The sequence below is a fragment of the Schistocerca serialis genome, chromosome 3, assembly GCF_023864345.2.
Source record: "Schistocerca serialis cubense isolate TAMUIC-IGC-003099 chromosome 3, iqSchSeri2.2, whole genome shotgun sequence".
NCBI classification, from domain to species: domain Eukaryota; kingdom Metazoa; phylum Arthropoda; class Insecta; order Orthoptera; family Acrididae; genus Schistocerca; species Schistocerca serialis.
The window spans coordinates 578,554,526-578,577,759 of record NC_064640.1 but is presented as its reverse complement, the minus strand read 5'-3'; the positions used below and the strand labels follow the sequence as shown (position 1 = coordinate 578,577,759).

The following is a 23,234-nucleotide window of genomic DNA, read 5'->3' as shown; positions in this document are numbered from 1 at the left end:
TAAAGATCATCCTTAACAGAACCCAATAGCACATTAATTTTAGTTAGTGGTCGGAAAACACATTTCACATCTTATTTCCGTAAAATGCGACTGATCTTGTTTGTAGTACTTCCTGCGTAAGACAAAAAGGCAGTAAAATTAGGTGTCCACTCGGTATTATCATCAGTCATCCAATGCACAGTTTGTCGCAAGCGCAAGGCATGTTCAATCTGTCTTTCACTATAACGGTTCTGATGAAGTGTAGCTTCAAGATGGGACAGCTCAACTGGCACAGTCTCCGTTCGGAAATGACATGTGCTCTGAGTACCAAGGTACGAAGTACCCCTTTATGCTGAGCCGGAAGGTGACAACTATCAGCCTCTAAAAATAAGTCAGTGTGAGTTTGTTTCTGGTAAACTGCATGTCCTAATGATCCATCAACCTTCCTCCGAAGCAAAACATCAAGAAAGGCAAGAGAACCATGCTCTTCCACCTCCATCATAAAACGAATGTTCCGGTGGATCGAGTTCAGATGTTCTAAAAATGCATTCAAATTCTCTCCATCATGAGGCCAAACTCGCCGGCCGCGGTGGTCTAGCGGTTCTAGGCGCTCAGTCCGGAACCGCGCGACTGCTACGGTCGCAGGTTCGAATCCTGCCTCGGGCATGGATGTGTGTGTTGTCTTTATGTTTGTTAGGTTTAAGTAGTTCTAAGTTCTAGGGGACTGATGACCACAGATGTTAAGTCCCATAGTGCTCAGAGCCATTTGAACCATTTTTTTAGGCCAAACAACAAAAGTATCATCAACATATCTGAAGAAACAGGTGGGTTTCAAAGGCGCCGACCCCAGTGGACGTTCCTCGAAGTCTTCCATAAACAAATTTGCAATCACAGGAGACAACGGGCTACCAATCGCAATTCCATCCGTCTGCTCGTAATACTGGTGATTGAATAAAAATTAAGTGGATGTCAACACATGTAGAAAGAGATTAGTTAATTCAACACAAGACTTAACCTCACACAAACGACTTACATGTCAGGAAAAAGAACGCAATCCTTTCTAGATTCTGCATCGAGCTATAATTCAAGTGATGTCTAGTTTATAATTAGAGGTTATGAAGTACGAAATAACACAATACTTGGGGTAACACCTGTTTCTTAATCACACAATCGTGACGATAATAATAAAAACAGTCATGATTGCACCAAAATAGATACAGCCGATTTCTGTTAGTTTTATGAGCAAAATTGGTGTAGTTTTGAGAGAACTATCTGCATCCAAACTGTAACCGGTTATACCACTGCTTGCAATAGAACCCCCTATAAGAGTTTACTGTGTCTCTCTTCCGATATATCAAAAACATCCCGTCAGACTAATGTGTTGGTCTGTACCATACATAAGAATAATATTCACGAAGGACTGTCTCCACCCTTCCGACAGACGTCTACCACGCAAAATAGCGGAACTGGAATGATTATGTGCCATCGTCGTGGATCTTTAAAAGTATAAAAGGAGGTGTGATAGGCGCAGCAGGATGCCATGGTATGTTGTTATTACTGGAGTATCTAGACAATATTGTTACGAAATATCAGTAGTATAACTTGCATCGAAAATATTATGCTCTTTAGCAGGATGAATATAAATATGTTTACGTCCCCTACAGAATGAGTTTGCGAAAAGCTTTTCACTCTTTGCAGGGCTGTAGCACCATGGAAAATAACGTACAAGCGGTTGAAATCGAGACTTCGCGATTGAGAATGTGCATGCATCGATGCATGCGTGTAGAGCTGTCAGCGGTGGATGGTTGTGATTCGAATGTATAAATGGCTAATGGTCCATCTATAAATTACGTTGCCGGGGATGCGTACTCTGTAGGTATTGGGAGTGGAAATTCTCATGGTCCAGGCTGCTCAGTGCAGTCGACGCACTGTCATCGAATGAATAACTTATTACTAGGATTAAAAAGAAAAAAAAACGAAATCTAAAGTTTTTAGATGTCCTGACACGGTTGTGGCGACGTAAAGTTGGAAGCTGTAAACAAAAGAAGCGAAGCTAATTTGGTAAACAAATGGTTCAAATGGCTCTGAGCACTATGGGACTTAAAATCTGAGGGCATCAGTCTCCTACTTAAACCTAACTAACCTAAGAACATAACACACATCCATGCCCGAGGCAGGATTCGAATCTGCGACCGTAGCGGTCGCGCGATTCCAGACTTGAGGCGCCTAGAACCGCTCGGTCACAACGGCCGCCTTCTGGTAAACAATAAGAGCATATACTTATGGGGGAAGAAATATCAGAGCATCTGCTGATGCCTCGTCAGCGAGATGTAGCGTCAATCAGCAGATGAGTGCCACGAACGCGTGCAGTGCTGGGGAGAGCGTGGGGACGAGGAGGCGTCGCCCGCCGAACGTTTCGCGATATGGTGCTGCTCCTACCCCAGTGCTCTTGAAGACAGCCCTTCGCGCGCTCGGGAGGAGACTGCCGACTGTGGTCCAAGATATCGGTTGTCGTGAAGACTGGGCGCTGGTCATGCACAACGGATCGACCAAGACTTCAGCAGGTGCTCACGAGACGGTCAGGGGGTTGCGCAAATGCGCCACGCCTGACCGGTGTGGAGATGGCAGCTTGCAGATCATCTGCGATGGCCCGTAGTCGCACAGCGGTCATCTCATCCACGACGACCCAGTAGGCGGCAGTGGCAGACCACGGCAGTGGTATGCGTAAGGTTGGCTGCATTTTGGTGTTGTCACCAAGCAGGTAGCAGGCAGACCATCTTCGATCACCTTGTCGTGGTTTCACTGAAACTCAATAGACTATGTTCTGTCTAGTTCTAGTGGTACGGGCAGTTTGGCAGCACGACTGAATGTATTTTTGAACTGCGAAAGTCTCGTTATTTAAAGGGCCGAGCCTGCGTCTGTGACGCGGTGGCACTGGGTGTATAAGCGCATTTGCTTTCGTTTATTGGTCCCGTCAGCACTCCTTGTCTCGCTGTGTTAATTCAGTAATTATTCCGAGTCTCCGAGTTCGAATCTTTCTGCCTAAGTTGCCGTGGCGCTGTGTGCTGCTCTGGGCCCACCTCGTAGAAGTTCTTTAAAACACGCACAGTAAAATTAATCTGCTGCGCAACACAACATACAACAGTAGACAGTAATTGTCAAACGAATTACGTACATTCTCATCGTAAGCATAAGTAGCCTTCTCATTACTGGAATCCTTTAAAAACCCGAATTGTGACTTTGTCAATATATTATTTGCAGTCAGATAGTTAAAAATCCTCATGTATATTAGTTTTCCTAAAGTTTCGAGAATGCTGGTAAGAGTGAAATTGGGTGGGACTTTGATTGTATTTCATATCTCCTTTCTTAAACAGACGCTTAACTTAAGCACATTTCAGCCAGTGGGGAAGTGCTCCAGTGATAAACGACTGTTAACGGACCCGACCAGATAGTTGCGCGCTTTAGCGTGCAGATTCCGTGAGAAATACCGGCCCGCATGGGATCCACCCGCTAGATTAACGACGAGGGCCGGTGTGTAGGCCAACCAGGATGTTTTCAGGCAGTTTCCCCCTTCCGAGTTGGTGGATACCCTGTAGCACTAACATTGCCAGATCCAATAATTAACATGCCAACACTGTGAAGGCCACGAAAAAGCTGATGATAAACGACTGGTTATATGAATATCTTAATATGTTAGTAATATCGGAACAACATTCATTAATTAACCTTGTTGATATTTTAGCATAACGACTATTTTTATATTTTAAGGATGTTATATTCGACATTACTTCTGACGTAGTGAGGTCATAACTGAAGGTATTTATAATGGCTGGTCTGAGATATTCCATGGCGGCATACACTGATCATGACAACCCATCTTTTCAGTAAGTTATGAAGTGCTTGTTAGAAGGTTTTGTTACATTGCAAAAATCTGTTGCCAGTGTATCATTTGCTCTTAATGTTATCTGCTCCACTTCATCTGTGGTTCTACCAGTCTTCTCCTTTACTATAATTCCATATTGCATTACATTTATTTTCTTGTGTGACTGTCTTTTTTTCACCTTGTAATGAACTATAGCTTCAACATCAGAGTTGTTTGTGATCGACAATTTCCTTTATGCCTTACGATGTATCTTTATCCTTGAGTAATCCAGGCTTTTTTTTTTTTTTAATTTAGACTTTGGATTACTTGTGGGTGAGGGGGGGGGGGGGGCAGCTTTCGAATACATTTATGTGTTAATGAAAGAGTTGTATTTTTCATTCGTTTCACGAGCACTGTGTACACCACTAGAGTTCACGACGTAGAAGATTTTTTTAAAAACATAGCCAATTTTTGGCTTACTGACTGTCCTCCCCAACTCAGATTTGGTACATTTAGCATCCTGATCACTATCGATATTTAACATGGCATAGGTTTTGTAACATAGTTCTATTCATTAGATCTTTCTTTAAATTATTATCAAAACCTGTTTTTGAGCAACTAGCTAACCTAGATGGGCAGATAACGGTAGGAATTAATTAATGATGTTGCTGAATGCTCATTTTTATTGAAAGAGTTTTTAGGAAGACCCATATTAAAATCACTAGCAGCCATTGCTTCATTTTTTTTAAACTGTGAAATATGCTGTGAGAAATTCGAGGTAATTTATAAACAGATTAAAATTACCGCATGTCTTTGGTACACGCAAATTGTTATAAAGGATTTATTACGAAATTCTACTTCTGTGACGCATGCTTGCATATGCTGCTCCAAGAAAAATTTAATTGAAATTAAATTTGTCAGTGCCTGATGGATGCAGCAACTCCTCCGCTTTCCTTTTCTGTTCTGCAGATGCGAGATTCTAACATAAATTACGTCAACTGGGTTTGGGGATCTAACAGAGCAGTGCAAATAAGTAGTCCATTAATTTTACTCCTCAGTCCTTCGATATCATGAGGCAATGTGTGGGATCTTGCCCACTCGTCTCGTACAAGGTGCCTCAAGGATGCTGCGTTCTCGGAATGCTATACAATAATTCAAGCAAATACCATTAGTAGTTTTATTTCAATAAGCAGATTGACAGTACTTAACTTTGAAATAAACAATGGTGTCGCAAGCGATGGGCGACATGCAAACAGTAATGTTCTTCGCTATAGACAGTGTCCAAACAAGCAATGAATGTTCTTGTAGCACTCTCTGCTAGGCCGCGCTAATACTCTTCGAATACTGTCCACTAATGTCCGGTCGAGGCTGCCGGGAGTGGCGCTTATATTCACTTCGGGTAGATGCCGCTCCCATTGTGGTGACATCCTGGTCAGCGTGCTATTGGCCGACATCGTTTCACTGCCTTCTCTTCTCTTGCGTTCCTCGTCTTCGTTTCGGCGCTTGTGGTTACGCCAGAATGAAGATAGCGGGCATTTCACATTGAGTAATATGTTATTGGATGGAAATAAAATTGCCGGTGACCGCAGAAAATTTGCAATAACTGAGTGTATTAAAGCAGTATGCTAAAATGTGGTATTCTGTTTCTTGCTCAAACTGAAGGTTCGTTTCAGCCCTAACTTCCTTATCACTTGATTTACGAATGTAGTACCTACCCTGAAGAAGGTGCTGCTGTGACATGTGTAACTGCTTTTGGTTTTACCGTGACGACATCGAGAATCAGTGACATAATATGTCCCTTTAAGTGAACTGAAATTTTATATTATTGGTAGCAGAACGAAACGACACGTGTTATTTCCTTTTAAAGTATTTAATTACATATGTATATGAACCAGACGAACGCTTGGGAAGCAAACAAACGTGTCTTACAGTGCATATAACAGTAGGAGGCAGCATGCTTCGTCACTTCTTGTAACGCTAGCGGTGCTCCAACTGCAAACGATAAATCTTTCAAATCAGTAAGTGTATCGACTGTAGGTGTTAGGCTATCATAACACAGAAAAAAACAACAAAAATGAACGACAAGGGAAAGAAATAAGCTCTCGAAAAATAACACTGCAATTGGATAAAATAAGTACTATGGGTCAAAGCGAGTTTTTCCTGTCTGAAGCTATAGACGATACCACTACGCTTACTGTTAATTTGTCATAAACAATAAAGTATTAAAAAATATTTAAACTTGAGAAAGAATAACACAGGTTAGAATACGTTAATGGTCATCTCTAAGCGAGATACTTTGCATTGTACGCTATAAAACTAATCGAATCGTTCCGTGGGATTCACTAATTTGTTCGCAGCGTATGTCCCATTCACACCGCCCATATAGAACTCATCAGACGCCGGCCGCGGTGGTCTAGCGGTTCTGGCGCTGCAGTCCGGAACCGCGGGACTGCTACGGTCGCAGGTTCGAATCCTACCTCGGGCATGGGTGTGTGTGATGTCCTTAGGTTAGTTAGGTTTAAGTAGTTCTAAGTTCTAGGGGACTTATGACCTAAGATGTTGAGTCCCATAGTGCTCAGAGCCATTTTTAGAACTCATCAGAGACAGAACAAAACACGAAATAGACAAATATGGGGACAGGCAATAAAAGTTATTTTTCCACAGGAACCATACCGCCATTCACCTGGAATGGTTTGGAAATCCACGTGAAATATCAATCAGGGTTGTTGCTGGCCTCGCTGCCATCGAATGCCAGTCTAGTTCTTTAATCACTGTGCTCGCTCGGTGCACACGCAATAGTCTCTCTCTGAGCAGACGGTAGGTTGCAGAGGTAAAATTGGATTTAAAAAATACACACAAATTTCAGTTATGGTAGAGTATATTTAAAGCAGCTTCATATTGTATGCAAGACTCAGTTTTACAACTTACAATACGTACGACCCATCGCATAACACTCGTGTGCGCTTCCAGCTTCGGGAGTTGTGGAGTGCGTTGGCTCACAGCGCCCGCTTGTGTACTTATTGTTTACCATTCTCGTTCTCTGCCGGCCTATCTGCTTACACTCCTGAGTCATCCTTCACTGTCACCAGGCGATAACAAGATTTTCACTCAGTATGCTGACCTGTCACTGCTGTTCATCGCACAGCCTTCATTCTCTGTCAAGTAGCTGCGCAGCTAACGCTGAAACTGTCGACACTTGCTTAGCTCGTGTTTACAATAGCCACCATTGATTCTGTTTTAGATTGTATATACACACATCAAAAAAAGTTTTGCATCACCTCGGTTCCGAGAGTTCCGGAACCTGTACAGAAAATTGGAATAGAGATCAACATAAACATCATTTCCGCCAATTTTATTGGTCATGAAAACCGCACATAGCATGTTGTACCACCATACAGTGAGACCTTCAGTGGAGGTGGTCCAGATTGCTGCACACACCTGTACCTCTAATACCCAGTAGAACGTCCTCTTGCATTGATGCATGCCTATATTTGTCGTGCCATACTATCCACAAGCTCATCAAGGCACCGTTGGTCCAGATAGTGCCACTCCTCAAAGGCGATTCGGTGTAGATCCCTCAGAGTAGTTGGTGGGTCACGTCGTCCATAAGGAGCCCTTTTCAATCTATCCCAGGCATTTCGATAGGGTTCGTGTCTGGAGAACATGCTGGGCACTCTAGTCGAACTGTCATTATCCTGGAAGAAGTCATTCACAAGATGTGCACGATGGGGACGCGAATTGTCCATGAAGACGGATACCTCACCAATATGCTGCCAATAAGGTTGCACTATCGGTCGGAGGACGGCATTCACGTATCTTACAGCCGTCACGGCGCCTTCCATGACCACCAACGGCGTACGTCGGCCCCACATAATACCACCCCAAAACAGCAGGGAACCTCCACCTTGCTGCACTCGCTGGACACTGTGTCGAAGGGGTTCAGCCTGACCGGGTTAAAACACGTCTCCGACGATTGTCTGGTTGAGGGCATATGCGACACTCATCGGTGAAGAGAACGTGATGCCAATCTTGAGCGGTGGATTCGGCGTGTTGTTGGGCCCATCTGTACCGCGCTGCATAGTGTCGTGGTTGCAAAGATGGACCTCGCCATGGACGTCGCGAGGGAAGTTGCGCATCATGCAGCTTATTGCGCACAGTTTGAGTCGTTACACGACGTCCTGTGGCTGCACAAAAAGCATTTTTCAACATGGTGGCGTTGCTGTCACGGTTCCTCCGAGCCATAATCCGTAGGTACCGATCATCCACTGCAGTATTAGCCATTGGGCGGCCTGAGCGAGCATGTCATCAACAGTTCCTGTGTCTCTGTATCTCCTCCGTGTCCAAAAAATATCACTTCGGTTCACTCAGAGACGCCTGGTCACTTCCCTTGTTGAGAGCCCTTCTTGGCACAAAGTAACTATGCGGACGCGATCTAACCGAGGTTTTGACCGTCTAGGCATGGTTGAACTACAGCCAACACGATCCGTTTACCTCCTTCCTGCCGGCCACTGTGGCCGAGCGGTTCTAGGAGCTTCAGTCCGGAACCACGCGACTGCTACAGTCGCAGGTTCGAATCCTGCCTCGGGCATGGATGTGTGTGATGTCCTTAGGTTAGTTAGGTTTAAGTAGTTCTATGTTCTAGGGGACTGATGACCTCAGATGTTAAGTCCCATAGTGCTCAGAGCCATTTGAACCATTTTTTTGACTGGAACTGATCGGCTGTGTGACACCCTCCGTCTAATATGCGCTGCTCATGCATGGTTGTTTACATCTTTGGGCGGGTTTAGTGACATCTCTGTACAGTCAAAGGGACTATGTCTGTGATGCAATATCCACAGTCACCCTCTGTCTTGAGGAGTTCTGTGAACTGCGGTGATGCAAAACTTTTTTTGATGTGTGTAGTTCGTCGTATTCTTAACGTAAGAAATTGGAATGCTAAAAGAGAATAGGATATTGGGAAGCTGGATACTTGACATATGATCTGCGGTTTAACTTCTAACCTTCTCTGCTCTAGGCGTACCTTAGAGCTTGTAATAGGTATATAATTAAAAAAAAAAGCGCTCTAATCGAAGAAGCAATGCGATCAGGAAACATCCCACTGTTTCAGGTATGTCGCGGGCGGAGCTTACACGATACCTGCGCCTTTACGTCATAGTCTGCGCTTGGGCCCGTATTTACTTCTTTGCTTACTCAGGACCCAAGATTGTGGTGGTCCCCAAGCCATTAGGTTGTCTGGTGGATAGTTTTTCAGGTACTACTGGTGTTTCATTTGCGAATAGTGCGCTGCGGGAAGATAACCTGTCGATAAGCCTCCGAAGAAGTACGACTTCTTCTGATTTGAGTGTGATAGTCATTTTGTGAGATGTATGTAGGACGAAGTAGTATGTTGCTTGACTCTGCTTCGAAGTTCCGTTCTCATGACAAATGAACGAATCCGTGGCGTAACGTGCTTATGATATCTAGATCTTCCGCATCTTTTCTGTTAATCCTGCTTGGTAAGGGTTCGAGTGATTAACATTACTCGGGAACGAATGTGTTGTGGGAGACACTTCTTTTGCGGATTAATTAAATTTCTTTAGGTTGAAATTAATTGGAAGAATGTACATGCTTGTACAATTTGCGTTGTGATATTTCCACTCCAAATCGATCAGACATATATATATATACACTCCTGGAAATGGAAAAAAGAACACATTGACACCGGTGTGTCAGACCCACCATACTTGCTCCGGACACTGCGAGAGGGCTGTACAAGCAATGATCACGCTCACGGCACAGCGGACACACCAGGAACCGCGGTGTTGGCCGTCGAATGGCGCTAGCTGCGCAGCATTTGTGCACCGCCGCCGTCAATGTCAGCCAGTTTGCCGTGGCATACGGAGCTTCATCGCAGTCTTTAACACTGGTAGCATGCCGCGACAGCGTGGACGTGAACCGTATGTGCAGTTGACGGACTTTGAGCGAGGGCGTATAGTGGGCATGCGGGAGGCCGGGTGGACGTACCGCCGAATTGCTCAACACGTGGGGCGTGAGGTCTCCACAGTACATCGATGTTGTCGCCAGTGGTCGGCGGAAGGTGCACGTGCCCGTCGACCTGGGACCGGACCGCAGCGACGCACGGATGCACGCCAAGACCGTAGGATCCTACGCAGTGCCGTAGGGGACCGCACCACCACTTCCCAGCAAATTAGGGACACTGTTGCTCCTGGGGTATCGGCGAGGACCATTCGCAACCGTCTCCATGAAGCTGGGCTACGGTCCCGCACACCGTTAGGCCGTCTTCCGCTCACGCCCCAACATCGTGCAGCCCGCCTCCAGTGGTGTCGCGACAGGCGTGAATGGAGGGACGAATGGAGACGTGTCGTCTTCAGCGATGAGAGTCGCTTCTGCCTTGGTGCCAATGATGGTCGTATGCGTGTTTGGCGCCGTGCAGGTGAGCGCCACAATCAGGACTGCATACGACCGAGGCACACAGGGCCAACACCCGGCATCATGGTGTGGGGAGCGATCTCCTACACTGGCCGTACACCACTGGTGATCGTCGAGGGGACACTGAATAGTGCACGGTACATCCAAACCGTCATCGAACCCATCGTTCTACCATTCCTAGACCGGCAAGGGAACTTGCTGTTCCAACAGGACAATGCACGTCCGCATGTATCCCGTGCCACCCAACGTGCTCTAGAAGGTGTAAGTCAACTACCCTGGCCAGCAAGATCTCCGGATCTGTCCCCCATTGAGCATGTTTGGGACTGGATGAAGCGTCGTCTCACGCGGTCTGCACGTCCAGCACGAACGCTGGTCCAACTGAGGCGCCAGGTGGAAATGGCATGGCAAGCCGTTCCACAGGACTACATCCAGCATCTCTACGATCGTCTCCATGGGAGAATAGCAGCCTGCATTGCTGCGAAAGGTGGATATACACTGTACTAGTGCCGACATTGTGCATGCTCTGTTGCCTGTGTCTATGTGCCTGTGGTTCTGTCAGTGTGATCATGTGATGTATCTGACCCCAGGAATGTGTCAATAAAGTTTCCCCTTCCTGGGACAATGAATTCACGGTGTTCTTATTTCAATTTCCAGGAGTATATATATATATATATATATATATATATATATATATAGTGGTTGAGATTGTTTCTAGTGATTGATCGGCAATCGTATTATTGAACAACAGTGGCTCTTTCCCCTTGTTTATGTGCTAGGGGCTACCTTTTAAAAGGATTTAGCAACAATTGTCTGGTGTTAGGTCTTTCCTTCATCATCCGCAGACAGCCTCACGGAGCTTCCGACGTTATTCACCAGGTCATTTTCTGAATAGTGAAGAGTAACTGCGCTGTAACTTTGCCCTGAGGCTAGCCCGAAATTACTTCCACATTTGACGATTTCAACTGCAGAAATCTCCAACCAGTGAGAGAAACGGTACCCTTCAACCAACAATGCAGTGACTAACCAAACACTGAGACTGTTCATAGGTAAAGATACACGACCCAGTCACATTAATGTGACCACCGCTTATGTTCGACGTCAACGTGCAGTACCCACTCACGGAGGGCAGGTGACAGCAATAGCAGTCAAGGGTATATAAAGTGTGTCTAGAGGACACGCAAAACTGTGCAGCCGTTGCCGTAATGCGGAAACGGAGCAATCTGTGTGACATTCAAAAGGGCATGATCATTGGCTAAGTTTGAAACTGGTCACGCGCCGCCGTGGTTAAAGTATACCGTGTATGGCAAAATTGCGCTATCCAAAACCGGCGCCGAGGCATCTGTGATACACCACGGGCCATAGTTGACGGGTGAACGACGGCTGCGGAGATGTGTACGGGCGAATAAACGGGGAACTATCCAGCAACTGACACCGGAGATGAACCAAGGGGCTACCGACAGTGTCTTCTCAACGACCGATCAGCGAACGTTGCTGCGTGTGGGCGTCGGCAGTAGGTGCCTTGTTCATGCACCTATGCTGACTGTTGTTCATCGGCGACTAAGACTAGAATTTGCACGCCAGTACGGCAGGTGGACGTCCACTGAGTGGTGCCAGGTGGCCTTTGCAGATGAACTACGTTCTATGCTCCATCGGACGTGAAATGTCTGAAAGCAAACACCCTGCAACAATCGTCGGAAGGGTCCAGGCCGGAGAAGGGAATGTTATAGTCTGGCAAATGCTTCCGTGGCATTCCCTCGCTGATCTTGTCATTCTGGAAGATACGATGGATCGACACAAGTATGCAGCTGTCCTTCGGGACCGTGTCCACCTCTACATGCAGTTTGTTTTTCCTCGGCACGGTGGCATCTACCAGCAGGACAGTGCAACGTGTCACACAGCTCGCAGTTTTTGTGCGTGGTTCGAAGAGCACAAGGATGAGTTTAACGTACTCCGCTGAAAATCCAACCAGCCCCCACCCTACCCGCATTTAAATCTAATCGAGAATCTGTGGAACCACTTGGATCGGGCTGTTTGCACCACGGATCCTCAGCTGGCCACGACACTGGAGTCGGGATGGCTCCACGTCTCTGTCTGTACCTTCCAGAACCTCAACTGACTCCCTTCCCGGACCGATCACTGTAAAAGGTGATTATTCGGGCTTTTGACAGTGGCCACATATATGTGACTGGACAGTGCGTTAGCTAATATCACGTACTGTGGAGCCACAAAATACCCTGAATTTTAATGTGGGCGTCGAGAGAATACTATTAGGGAAGATCTGCATAGTTTTCACATTGAGATATAATGGAAACTACTTATGTTTCAAAAATAATAAGTTAAATACTGCAAAAGAGTGCTGATTTTGTACTAATTTATATTTAGACGAGCTTATCTTTTGGTATAAAGGCTGGGTCTCCATGAGGGACAAACACTACGTGTTGTTATTAAATGTCAGTGGCTTGATGCCACATTGGTGGTGTGGAAAGATTAGAAAATCGGTGTAGTATATGGACGAATTTGGAATGATACTGTAATAGTTTGCTCTCACCAGTTTGTTTCAGCGGGAGAAGTGACTATACTGTGTAGTGCATAAAAATCCAGTTCTGTTACAGAGGAGGAATCTTTTTGAAATATGAAGGTAAAAAGGTGTATTCGTTGAGGTGAAGTAGTATTCAGATATCATCGAGCTTCTACTTTCACAATATCAATCGCCCCAAGGTAATAGTAAGGTGTCCCACGTCAAGCTAGCTGAATACCGGGCTGATATCCACATCCCATCTCAGTTATACGTTTCGCAAACATTTAAAAAAAACGTTCGCACATTTACACGAGGGATAACTCTAGTAGCAGACAGATAGGGGTACACAAATTCCCTCCTTGGTGGGAAGAGGCGGCCACGCTCTACCACTAACATTGCTAAATCAAGTAATTAACATGCCGCGAAGATACCAGGCGAGGAAGGAGGAGGAGGAGGAAATAGTGGGCATTACAAGGCTGTAACGAGAGTTATGAGCGTGAGTTAATGGTTCCAAAGTGGGTCCCAGATAGGTGAGGTGACCTATGCCATGGACGTGTTCATCACTCTAGGCATACTCTTCTACGCTTAGCGCCCACACTAATTTCTGTGGCATGTGACGTGCTGAGCTGTGTAGGGCGGTGGCCACTGTGATAGTTAACGGTACGCTTGTAAGAAACGGCTCAAACATACTGATACCCTCTTTGATTTATTTAGATCATTACCTTAGCTGAAATACTATCCTCATCAATTGGATTGGAGTGACATGCTGTGACTCTTGTTGCCACGCCGTCGACTAGGCTTAACGGTGACTTCGGTCGTCAACACGGCAGTTGGCGCTGCTACTCATTGGGCATCCGCGGAACTGTGGCACAAGAAAATCCCCGTTCCTATACGACGCAAAGCAGGGGGTGACTGCTATAAGATACACTGATACACTGCGATCGACTCTTACCGACGTTCAGTAAAAGTTTTGAAGACATTTTAGCCCCAGTCGACGGCGTGGCGACAAGAGTCACAGCATGTCACTCCAATCTAATTGATGAGGATAGTATTTCAGCTGAGGCAATGATCTAAATAAATCAGAGAGGGTATCAGTATGTTTGAGCCGTTTCTTACAAGCGTAATTCTTTCTGCCCTAGCATCAGACAGTAATTTGTTCTGAAGTTCAGGCACAAAAAAAAAGAAATAAAAAAGAACCAAACTTACTTCTTCGACGTTTTTCATTACGCCGTAACGATCGTAAATCGTTAATTTGTGTTGAAGCACTACGCCTAGTAATTTTGGTTCGTACAATACTACGAGGGACTTTCAACAAGTTCAAAAATGGTTCAAATGACTCTGAACACTATGGGAATTATCTTCTGAGGTCATCAGTCCCCTAGAACATAGAACTACTTAAACCTAACTAACCTAAGGACATCACACACACCCATGCCCGAGGCAAGATTCGAACCTGCGACCGTAGCGGTCGCGCGGCTCCGGACTGTAGCGCCTAGAACCGCTCGACCACTCCGGCCGGCCCTTTCAATAAGTAAAGCAACACGTTTTTTTTTCCTTCCAATTTCGGTTGGAAAAATGCGAAATTTGTTGTGGAACACCCTGGAATATTCCCGCTTCAGTCCGTATAAGTTCGGGAGGTTCCGATAGGTGGCGGTGCTATACGTAGCCTGCAAAATGGAGTCTGTAACGGCGGTGCGTTCCAAACAGAGAGCCGTCATTGCATTTCTTCTGGCGGAAAATCAGAGCATCGCAAATATTCGTAGGCGACTTCGACCAGTAGAGTGTACCATGCGAGCGTACAGGCCCTCTCGGTGAGGTGGCGTAAGAACGTCCCTTTGAACGGAGATTATTTTGAAAAACAGAGTTTTGTAGCCAGAAGAATATGGAATAATATGGTGTGTTAGAATAAAGAATAAAACCAACCTGATTTCAGAAAAGAGATGTGTTGCGTTACTGAGCGCGCCTCGTACACGTGATTACGAGGATGAAATATAAGTCTGATGTATCCCTATGAAATAATGGAGAAATTTTGTTAGTAAGTAATTTTGCTAAGCGTGATACTTTTAACATTTTGGTACGAACTTCAAAATGCATGAAACTCGCTTTGTTGGGTATTAAGTAGTCATCACCTGAAAATCGCCACAAGGCCGAAACTCATCAGTCATGATGAAACAGTAGACTTGCTCTAGACTGAAGTATACTAGGTGGAAAATGAAATGATGCACGAATTTTGGAGACGATGGAACGCGGCAAAAGGAAACTAATCCTTTCTCTTTTCCTGTCTCGTAAAACTATCCGTAAAGAAAAAGAACCGTCCAATTAGGTGGTTATGTGCCATATAAACAACTTTTTGTAGAATTAGAAACAATTCTTTTCTGGAGGATTAAAAAAAAAAACTCTCTCTGGGCCAAATTCATTTAACTCCGTATAGATTACGTTGATAAACAAACATTCGTTTTTACGAAAAATGTTTGCTGACTGTACCCCACTCTCGCACTGATCAGGCACTGTCATGGAAGGGAGCGAAGCAGTTTGAGAGTCTACCTTACGTGAACTTGCATTGCTAGTCTGGCGGTAATGGTTCAAATGGCTCTGAGCACTATGGGACTTAACTGCTAAGGTCATCAGTCCCCTAGAACTTAGAACTACTTAAACCTAACTAACCTAAGGACACCACACACATCCATGCCCGAGGCAGGATTCGAACCTGCGACCGTAGCAGTCGCGCGGTTCCAGACTGTAGCGCCTAGAACCGCTCGGCCAGTCTGGCGGTAGTTCTGGTTCCCTGTTTGTCTTCACTCACGTATTACCGTGAAGGCTATTGATGTGTTGTAGGAGGTTTTGTTACTAAGTCTCGTGGATCCTTGTGTTTATCACGCTATCGGCATTGTGACGAGTGCATTGGGGTTCCTGGAAGTTGTGCCTTTTTCCATCCTTTGTTCAGGGCTTCTTTACTTCGAAGGGACCCAACGGGATTTATTGTTTCCTCGTTTATTTCTCGCTCTCCTGTGCAGCATAAATAACCTTAAAAACGGTAAAACATTTTACATGGTCTTAAAAAGCAGTGTATTGACATGCTTCTAACAATGCGTGTCTGATCTAGATGCAGTGAGTGGGGCTACTCGGCGTACAACTCAAAGAGATTATTAAGTGGCATGTGAAGAAGTGAACCATCCATGTGGATAGCGGACTTGGTTCGGCGGCCTCCACAAGTACAAATTTTGTCAGCCTGAGATATACGCGTCTCTCTCTCTCTCTCTCTCTCTCTCTCTCTCTCTCTCTCTCTCTGTGTGTGTGTGTGTGTGTGTGTGTGTGTGTGTGTGTGTTTGTTTGGGGGGGGGGGGGGGGGTGTCGAGCGTAAAGTTTCAGTCCCTAGCGCGCGCGCCCTCTGGTTTCGTCCGGCGAATCACGTCTGCGCTTTGTGTTACTTAATAACTTGGCGTTCTTTGTCACTTTGCTTGCATACACAGAAGCTCTTAATCAAAAACTCGTGTGATTACATGCTGTTTCACGTAGCGTTTGGTAAATCGTGAGCCTCCAGTTCTTTGAAGTTTGTTTCAGTTTGAAGCAGTGAATTTTTCGGCTGGTGGATATAGTTTGTATCAAAAACAGGCTTTTGTTCTTTCCGTGCATTGAATGAGTCAGTATCTGCAAGGGATTGACGCAGTTCCGGAGCTCCTGTGTTTTGCTCCAAACAATGGGAGTATGAGTGTGTCCCATTAATTTTTTTTTTTTTACTATACGTCGAGTTAGGGTGGGGGCAGGGTTGCCGCGATTGCTAAAGCACTGGATTAACAGTCTGGAGGAGAGGGGTTTAAATCTGTACTTACGTTTCTCTAAATTGCTGAAGGCGAATGCCAGGACGATTCCTTTCCAGAAGGATATCACTGATTCCGTTTTCCATCCTTTCCCAATCAGAGTTCGTTCCTTGTCGTCAAATAATTTCGTCGTCGTTAAACTCCAATCCTTTCTTGTGAACTTCGTGGGTAAAAAGCTACAGATTTAATTATTTCTTGCTGTGGTTTGGTAACGCGTACCTCTACCGCGTTATTGTATCATTACTGACGAAAATTAAATTAAATCCATCGACAGATACAAACTGGGTCTCGGACTGGGCACGAAATAGGATCTTGACCGTAAAGGGGTAATTCTGTAGCGACTATACCTGTGCTCGCTCTATTTTTAATGTGATGTGAGCCTCGGGATTTTTGTTCTATTAGCAAAGTATTTTCCAGTGCCGACATCATAACTTGGTTTCAGGTTGGCTGGTTGATTGGGGGGGGGGGGGGGGGGGAAGTTACCAAACAGCGAGGTCATCGGTCCCATCGGATTAAAGAAGGATGGGGATGGAAGTCGGCAGTGCCCTTCCAAAGGAACCATCCCGACATTTGTCTAAAGCCATTTAGGGAAATCTAGGAAAACCTGAGCCAGAATGGTCGGACGCGGGTTTGAGCCGCCGACCTCCCGTAAGCGAGTCCAATGTGCTAACCACTGCGCCACCTCGCTCTGTGAGTTTCAGGTATGTACATATTTGTGAACATGAGCACGTAAATCTTTGCGAGACTTCCTCGTTTAATTGGTGCATTAATTAACAATTCTGTTAAGGAAGTGCACGTATTTTTCAAGTACTGAAACTTACCTAGGACTTGTACAGCAGGATGTGGCAAAGCTCGATAAAACTGGAAAGTTTCGAGTTTTTAACATGACACCAGACCTTCAGTACGCAAACTCAGAATACACATCGTGACTTTAAAATTCCAAATAATTCTCAATGTACCTCAAACGTTTTGTTGTTGTGTTTCATCTAAAGTATGTGCAATAAAATGAAAAAAAACTTAAGTCGTAAGCTACGTTATCTGGGGAAAGTTGAAGAATTGATATCTGTCTAGGGTCTGGTAGTATTTGTGAAGAATAGAGCAGGAAATTCTCAAAATATAGTAGAAATGTAAAATTTTTTGCAGAGAATTCAAGATTAATTTAAAAGTGAAGATCAAACAAACTGCGTTTTCTTTCGCTTGTATATTAGCCGTCGACGTATGCTGTGCTTTACGGGTGCTGCGGATGACAACAAAAATGGTCCTGGTACGAAATGAAATGGCACCCCAAACCATAACCCTCGGTTGTCGGGACGTATGGCGGGTAACAGTCCGGTTGGTATGCCATCGCTGTGTGGGGCGTCTCCACACACGTCTTCGGAGTGGAATCTCATTGACTGGAGTAGAATTGTCTTTAATGAAGAGTCCCGCTTCGAACTGAGCTCTGGTGGCCAGCGAAGATGTGTCTGAAGACACCCCGGACAGCGGTGGGATACTGATCTACCAGTCACACGCCATACGTCCGACAACCAAGAGTGAGCCCCTCTGTTAGAGAGTATTCAGTGCACTGTCTGTTCTGACACACTTGGGCTCTGCCCAGCAATAAAGTCTGATATTAGTTCCGCCACAGATCGCCGCCTGTCCTGTTTTACGAGTCTGCCCAGTCTACGTTGTCCGACGTCTGTAATGAGAGTTAGCCGCCCAACCCTATGACGTCTGGACGTGGTCTCACCATGGTTTCGCCACGTGTTGAAGACATCACAGCACTCCTTGAACACCCGACAAGTCGTGCAGTTGCCGAAATGCTCGTGCAGCACGCCCACTGATACTGCATGCACCGTGCGTGTGTCTGACTAGCAGTCATTCCTCGCCGGGTAAAGTTGCTATCTCCTAGAAGGGTTTATATCGATTTTAAGTCGTTGGTCATAATGTTCTGACTGAGCAGTGTACATACCTAGGCGATGAATATGAATTTTTTGAAGCAGTGTATCTTTTGTGTAATATGTTTTGAGGCTCCTTGGCATCCCTTGGCGGCTGGAGCGTGGGAAGAATGATTGCTCTCAAGCCTTTGTTCGAACCATAACTTGTCTTATTTAATATTCACGGTGTCTACTGGAGCTATACACAGCGGGTTGAAGATTCGCAGATCGGAATTTTGTGAAAAGACTTTCACGAAATACTAGGCATATTTCTTAGGACGTCTTCCACTTGAGATTTTGTTTTAACAGTTTAATTCTTCCTTATGGAAAGCGATGTGAATATTGGCGATGCCCTTCCTTGTGTACAGCTCATGTATCCTGTTAGTCATAAACTTCAGCAACATGCAACTGTTGTCTGTACACAATCGTTTGTTCAAGCAATCTCCTTCGTATACAAACGGCAGCTTATCAGTAACTTGCCTAGTCGTCCAAATCTGTCATTCACTTAACGCATATGTGAACCTATATTTATTCTACTTCAACACCTTACGTAGTGTTACTCCCAATTATTTTTATAGAATGAGTGAGTACAGTTCGCGCTAAAGAAATGCTGTAACCTTTGACTAAAAGCTTAATCAGTTACGGACTGTACATTCCCTACATTTCTATAAATGACTATTTGCACAGAATTGAGAGTTAGTCCCATATCAGACATGTTACTACGATGTTTACTGGCGCTCTCTCTCGTCGATAACATCATCACTAGGAAGTCTACAACATCGTCATGGTCCTTAGGCTAGAGAGAGAGAGAGAGAGAGAGAGAGAGAGAGAGGGGGGGGGGGGGCACTGGTCGGCGTCAAAGAATTAGTGAACAGTGTAGTATTAGCTGTTTATATTATTAAATAAGTTCTTTTTAAGAATGTAGGAACAAAACGTTATTGTAGGAAGTTGCTCTATTCTAAACAGACTGTCCTTGTACGCAGGACAGTGAAAAATCTCAGTCCGCCCGTTCTAAGGTAGGTTTTCCGTGATTTCCATAAATTACTTACGTTAAAAGAAGAGCGTATTTTTTTCACCAGACACTGTACAATTTTTTAAAATTTTTTGATGGTACAGCTTAACCTACTGTTACAGTATAACAATAATTCGAAAAATTAAACAACCATGAATAGTTCCACACAAGCCCGTAGACATATGCTACGCGATAAAGGATTTATTTCATGTACAACATCGTATACAGACTGACATCTTCATGTCATCCTTTTGCACCTTACATCTGCTGTTACAGTTTTATCTTAATTATTATCTGTATGGGCATGGTTGCTTATGACATCTAACAAGTTTGTTTTGCCCACAGTTGATTACTAACGCCGTTTCTCGATGTTTGTCACGTGCTGTAATTATGAACACTTCGTTTTACATTACTAAGATATTACATTTTGAGATTAGACATTATATTACGTTTTCTAACAGTATTATACTGAATATATACGATGTAAATAGCTTTTGTTCAGTCCATGAAATACGTTTCGACATATGTAACGGTGCTGATGTGCGCCACCGATTTATTTATATAATACGTTTTTCACATAACAATTACTTAGAGACAGAGATATTTTTGAAATCGTGTGGATAGTTGCAAGATCCTTGTATTTTTATTCTCTGACTGACTGACTGACTGTTAAAAATTTTTCCACGCAAACTGCACATGTGACAGTTCGTTGAGTGAATGCATAGTGTATTTCGTGGGAAATATTGCAAGGTTTGTTTTCTTAGTGCTTCTTGCTAAATGTGAGATTTAAGTAACGTGGTAATGTTTTTGACCTTATAATCACTTTCACGTCGTGCACCTTTACATTTTAGGTGAGGAGGTTTGACGACGGTGCTTTGCACAGGTATGCATGACACGTGATTTTTAAATTAATGGCAAGGATGTAGCCCCATATGTTACTAGAGGTGAATATTATGTCTTTGTCATGGTACGTTCAGTATAGTTGCGTGTTTAGCTTTTTCTTTTCTCTCTATCTATGGTGTGTTATGTTTTCACTCACACTTCAGAATTGGCAATGCTTGAAACCGGTTGTGTGAAAAACTAAAAATAAAAAATTTATACACAATCTGATGGAAAAAAGTCGTTTTTAAAATTTATTGAGGTTGTGGGGACTACGCCGAAGTAGTTACGTAAATTAAATGCTAGGACTATCTCTGCTATAAGGTCACGGCCATTTGGCTGACCCCTTGTCGAACTAGACCTATAAATGCCTGTATATATGAATCATTTGTCAGGCGCAGAACTGATTTATTTATTTTTTGCTTGGTTTTGTTAATTCTTGGCGGCTCGAAGTGTCGCGTTTCCAGCGTGCTAAAGTGTCTCAGAGGCTGCGCGCGGTGTAAACGTTGGTATACTTGCTGGCTGAAGAGCTGTTTCGTGAGGGAGGCGTGACAGACGAGGGACGGGGACAAGAAGCTGCGCTTGATACGGGACAGCAAGAGCCCTTGGCTCTGCGTGCTCTACATCTTCCGCCTCCTTCCACTCGAGCCCCCGTTTGTGGCGCCCTACTCCCTTTCCCTTTCATTGTACGTACATAGGATCAGACCGCAGTCGTTTAATGCTTATTTCAAGAAAGGGAAGCATTATTCGCCGCTCTGCGTAAGTATTAACAGATAATTGTAAAATATTCGAGAAATGGAGTCAGCAGAACGCATCAGTCCCGATTTCAATCTTAGTACAGAGAATTCCGTAAGAGAAGTGCCACTGGCTTTTTCCAATTATTATGACTGGTAATTAATTTTAATGGAGGAGGGAAATCTGAATACATGATTTGTTTTAAATGCGAAGAGAGGCGTCGTGGAAAAAACTGAGATAATATTGACAGGGGAAGCTTCGAGATTTATATCATAATTATTTAGTTTCTCCTTATTTTCATTTTACCATTTATATCGTTTCGGAACACATGTTAGTACTATTTCAGAACTAATGGGGCATCTGCCTTTTTCAGGTCCAGAAAGACGCATCCAGGCCCAGTCGTACACCTCAGCGATAACCCGCTCGACGCAAGTAAGGTAAGATTCAGACGATGATTGTTGACGAGCAAGATGCTCAAAAAATTTAGTAATTCAGCTCGCATGCAACAAAGCTGCAGAGAGATTATCTCACGTATACAGGGTGAATCACCTTAAACTTGCATCGCAGATATTGCGGAAATGAAAAGTGCTACTGATCTGCGATTTTCACAGAACGGGTTGGTAGTCAGGGAATCGTATTTTTAGCCAGTCAGCAGATGATGATGATAATACTCAGAAACTGTATTTTTTGTGTAAACATACTTTTTTAAATGGAACAATGCCTAGTGACATTAACAAACTAATAATAAGGTTAATTAGAATGTCTTTCGTGTTTACTGTAGGATTCTAGTGCGAGTCGTTTACGAGATATCGTAATTTGACAAGTTCACACGCCGACACTTGTACAATACCTGTGGTAGCACACACTAAAGAACAACATAAGTGCATACAGTAATTACGTGGATACTGACCAGTAACGAGACAACTGACCATCACAGGCTATGTTCAGAATGAACACCGGCAGCGGCAATACACGCTTCCAGTATGGTACTGAACGACTTTTGCGCACCTGTTAGCATTTCAGCGAATATGTCCGAGCAGGCTGCAGTAATACGTCCTTGCATATGACCGGTTGTAACTGATATGTCCTTGTAAACAGCATCTTTGAGCTTTCTTCAAAGAAAAAAAGTTAAATCCGGAGTGAACGGGCCGTCCAAGGTACAGGTAGTCTGCGTCCAATCCAACGACTTGGAAACAAATTGGAAATTTGTGGTAAGTCTTATGGGACCAAACTGCTGACGTCATCGGTCACTAAGCGTACGCACTACGTAATCTAACTTAAACTAACTTACGCTAAGGACAACACACATACGCCCGAGGGAGGACTCGAACCACAGACGGGGGGAGCCGCGCGATTTGGAAACAATTCGTGAAGACATGCCGTAGTACTTGTGCACTAGGGGCTGGACAGCCATCATATTGGTGCCTCAGGTTCCTCCTAATCTGCAGAGTCTGTGGAGACGGTCTGTTACGAGGCTGCGATACATGTGCGCGTTCAGTCTTACGTCTATGAAACACAGGCCTATGAGATGATGGTTCACAATCCCACACCACACGTTTACACCCCATGGACTTTGACTTTCCTCCTGTCAAGGCCAGCAGGGATTGTCCACGGACCAATAGTGCATGTTTCGGTGGTTTGCGTGACCATCATTGGTAAAAGTAGCTTCATCACTAAACAAGATACAACGTACATCTGGAGTATCCTGTCTTAAATGTCCCTGTACAGAAGTTAACACGATTCTCATAACCGTTTCCATGCGGCTCTTGATGGAGGGAGATATGATACGAATGGAACCTATGTCGATGGAGAATGCGTAGGACACTTGCCTGACATGCTACTTCCTCTTGCGATTGTGCGGGAGCTAACGTGCGGACAACTGCAATAGCATCAAGAACATTAATTTTCCCTTCTTATGTCGTCACTTTGTTTCCTTCTGTTACGTTGTCTAGGTATTACACTACCATTTTCACGTAATTGGTTAAAGAGGTTGATAAATAATAACCAAGATGGTTGACTTCTATTGGGATATCTTGCCGCAAACACCGTACAAAAACGAAATGCATTCTTTCTACACTCTCCATAT

At 44.5% G+C, this 23,234-nt stretch overlaps 1 protein-coding gene across 4 annotated transcripts in view; it reads left to right on the top strand.

Annotated features, from left to right (window-relative positions):
- Nucleotides 1-23,234, top strand: part of LOC126470469 (syntaxin-binding protein 5) — a 1,027,167-nt gene that overhangs the window by 625,319 nt on the left and 378,614 nt on the right. For all 4 annotated transcript variants that reach the window (XR_007586213.1, XM_050098331.1, XM_050098330.1 and 1 more), the window contains exon 5: nt 21,522-21,585. Coding sequence is in view for 3 of the 4 variants with exons in the window: in XM_050098331.1 (XP_049954288.1) it covers nt 21,522-21,585 (64 nt within the window). In the remaining variant the exon portion in view is untranslated. The remainder of the gene's footprint in view (nt 1-21,521; nt 21,586-23,234) is intronic.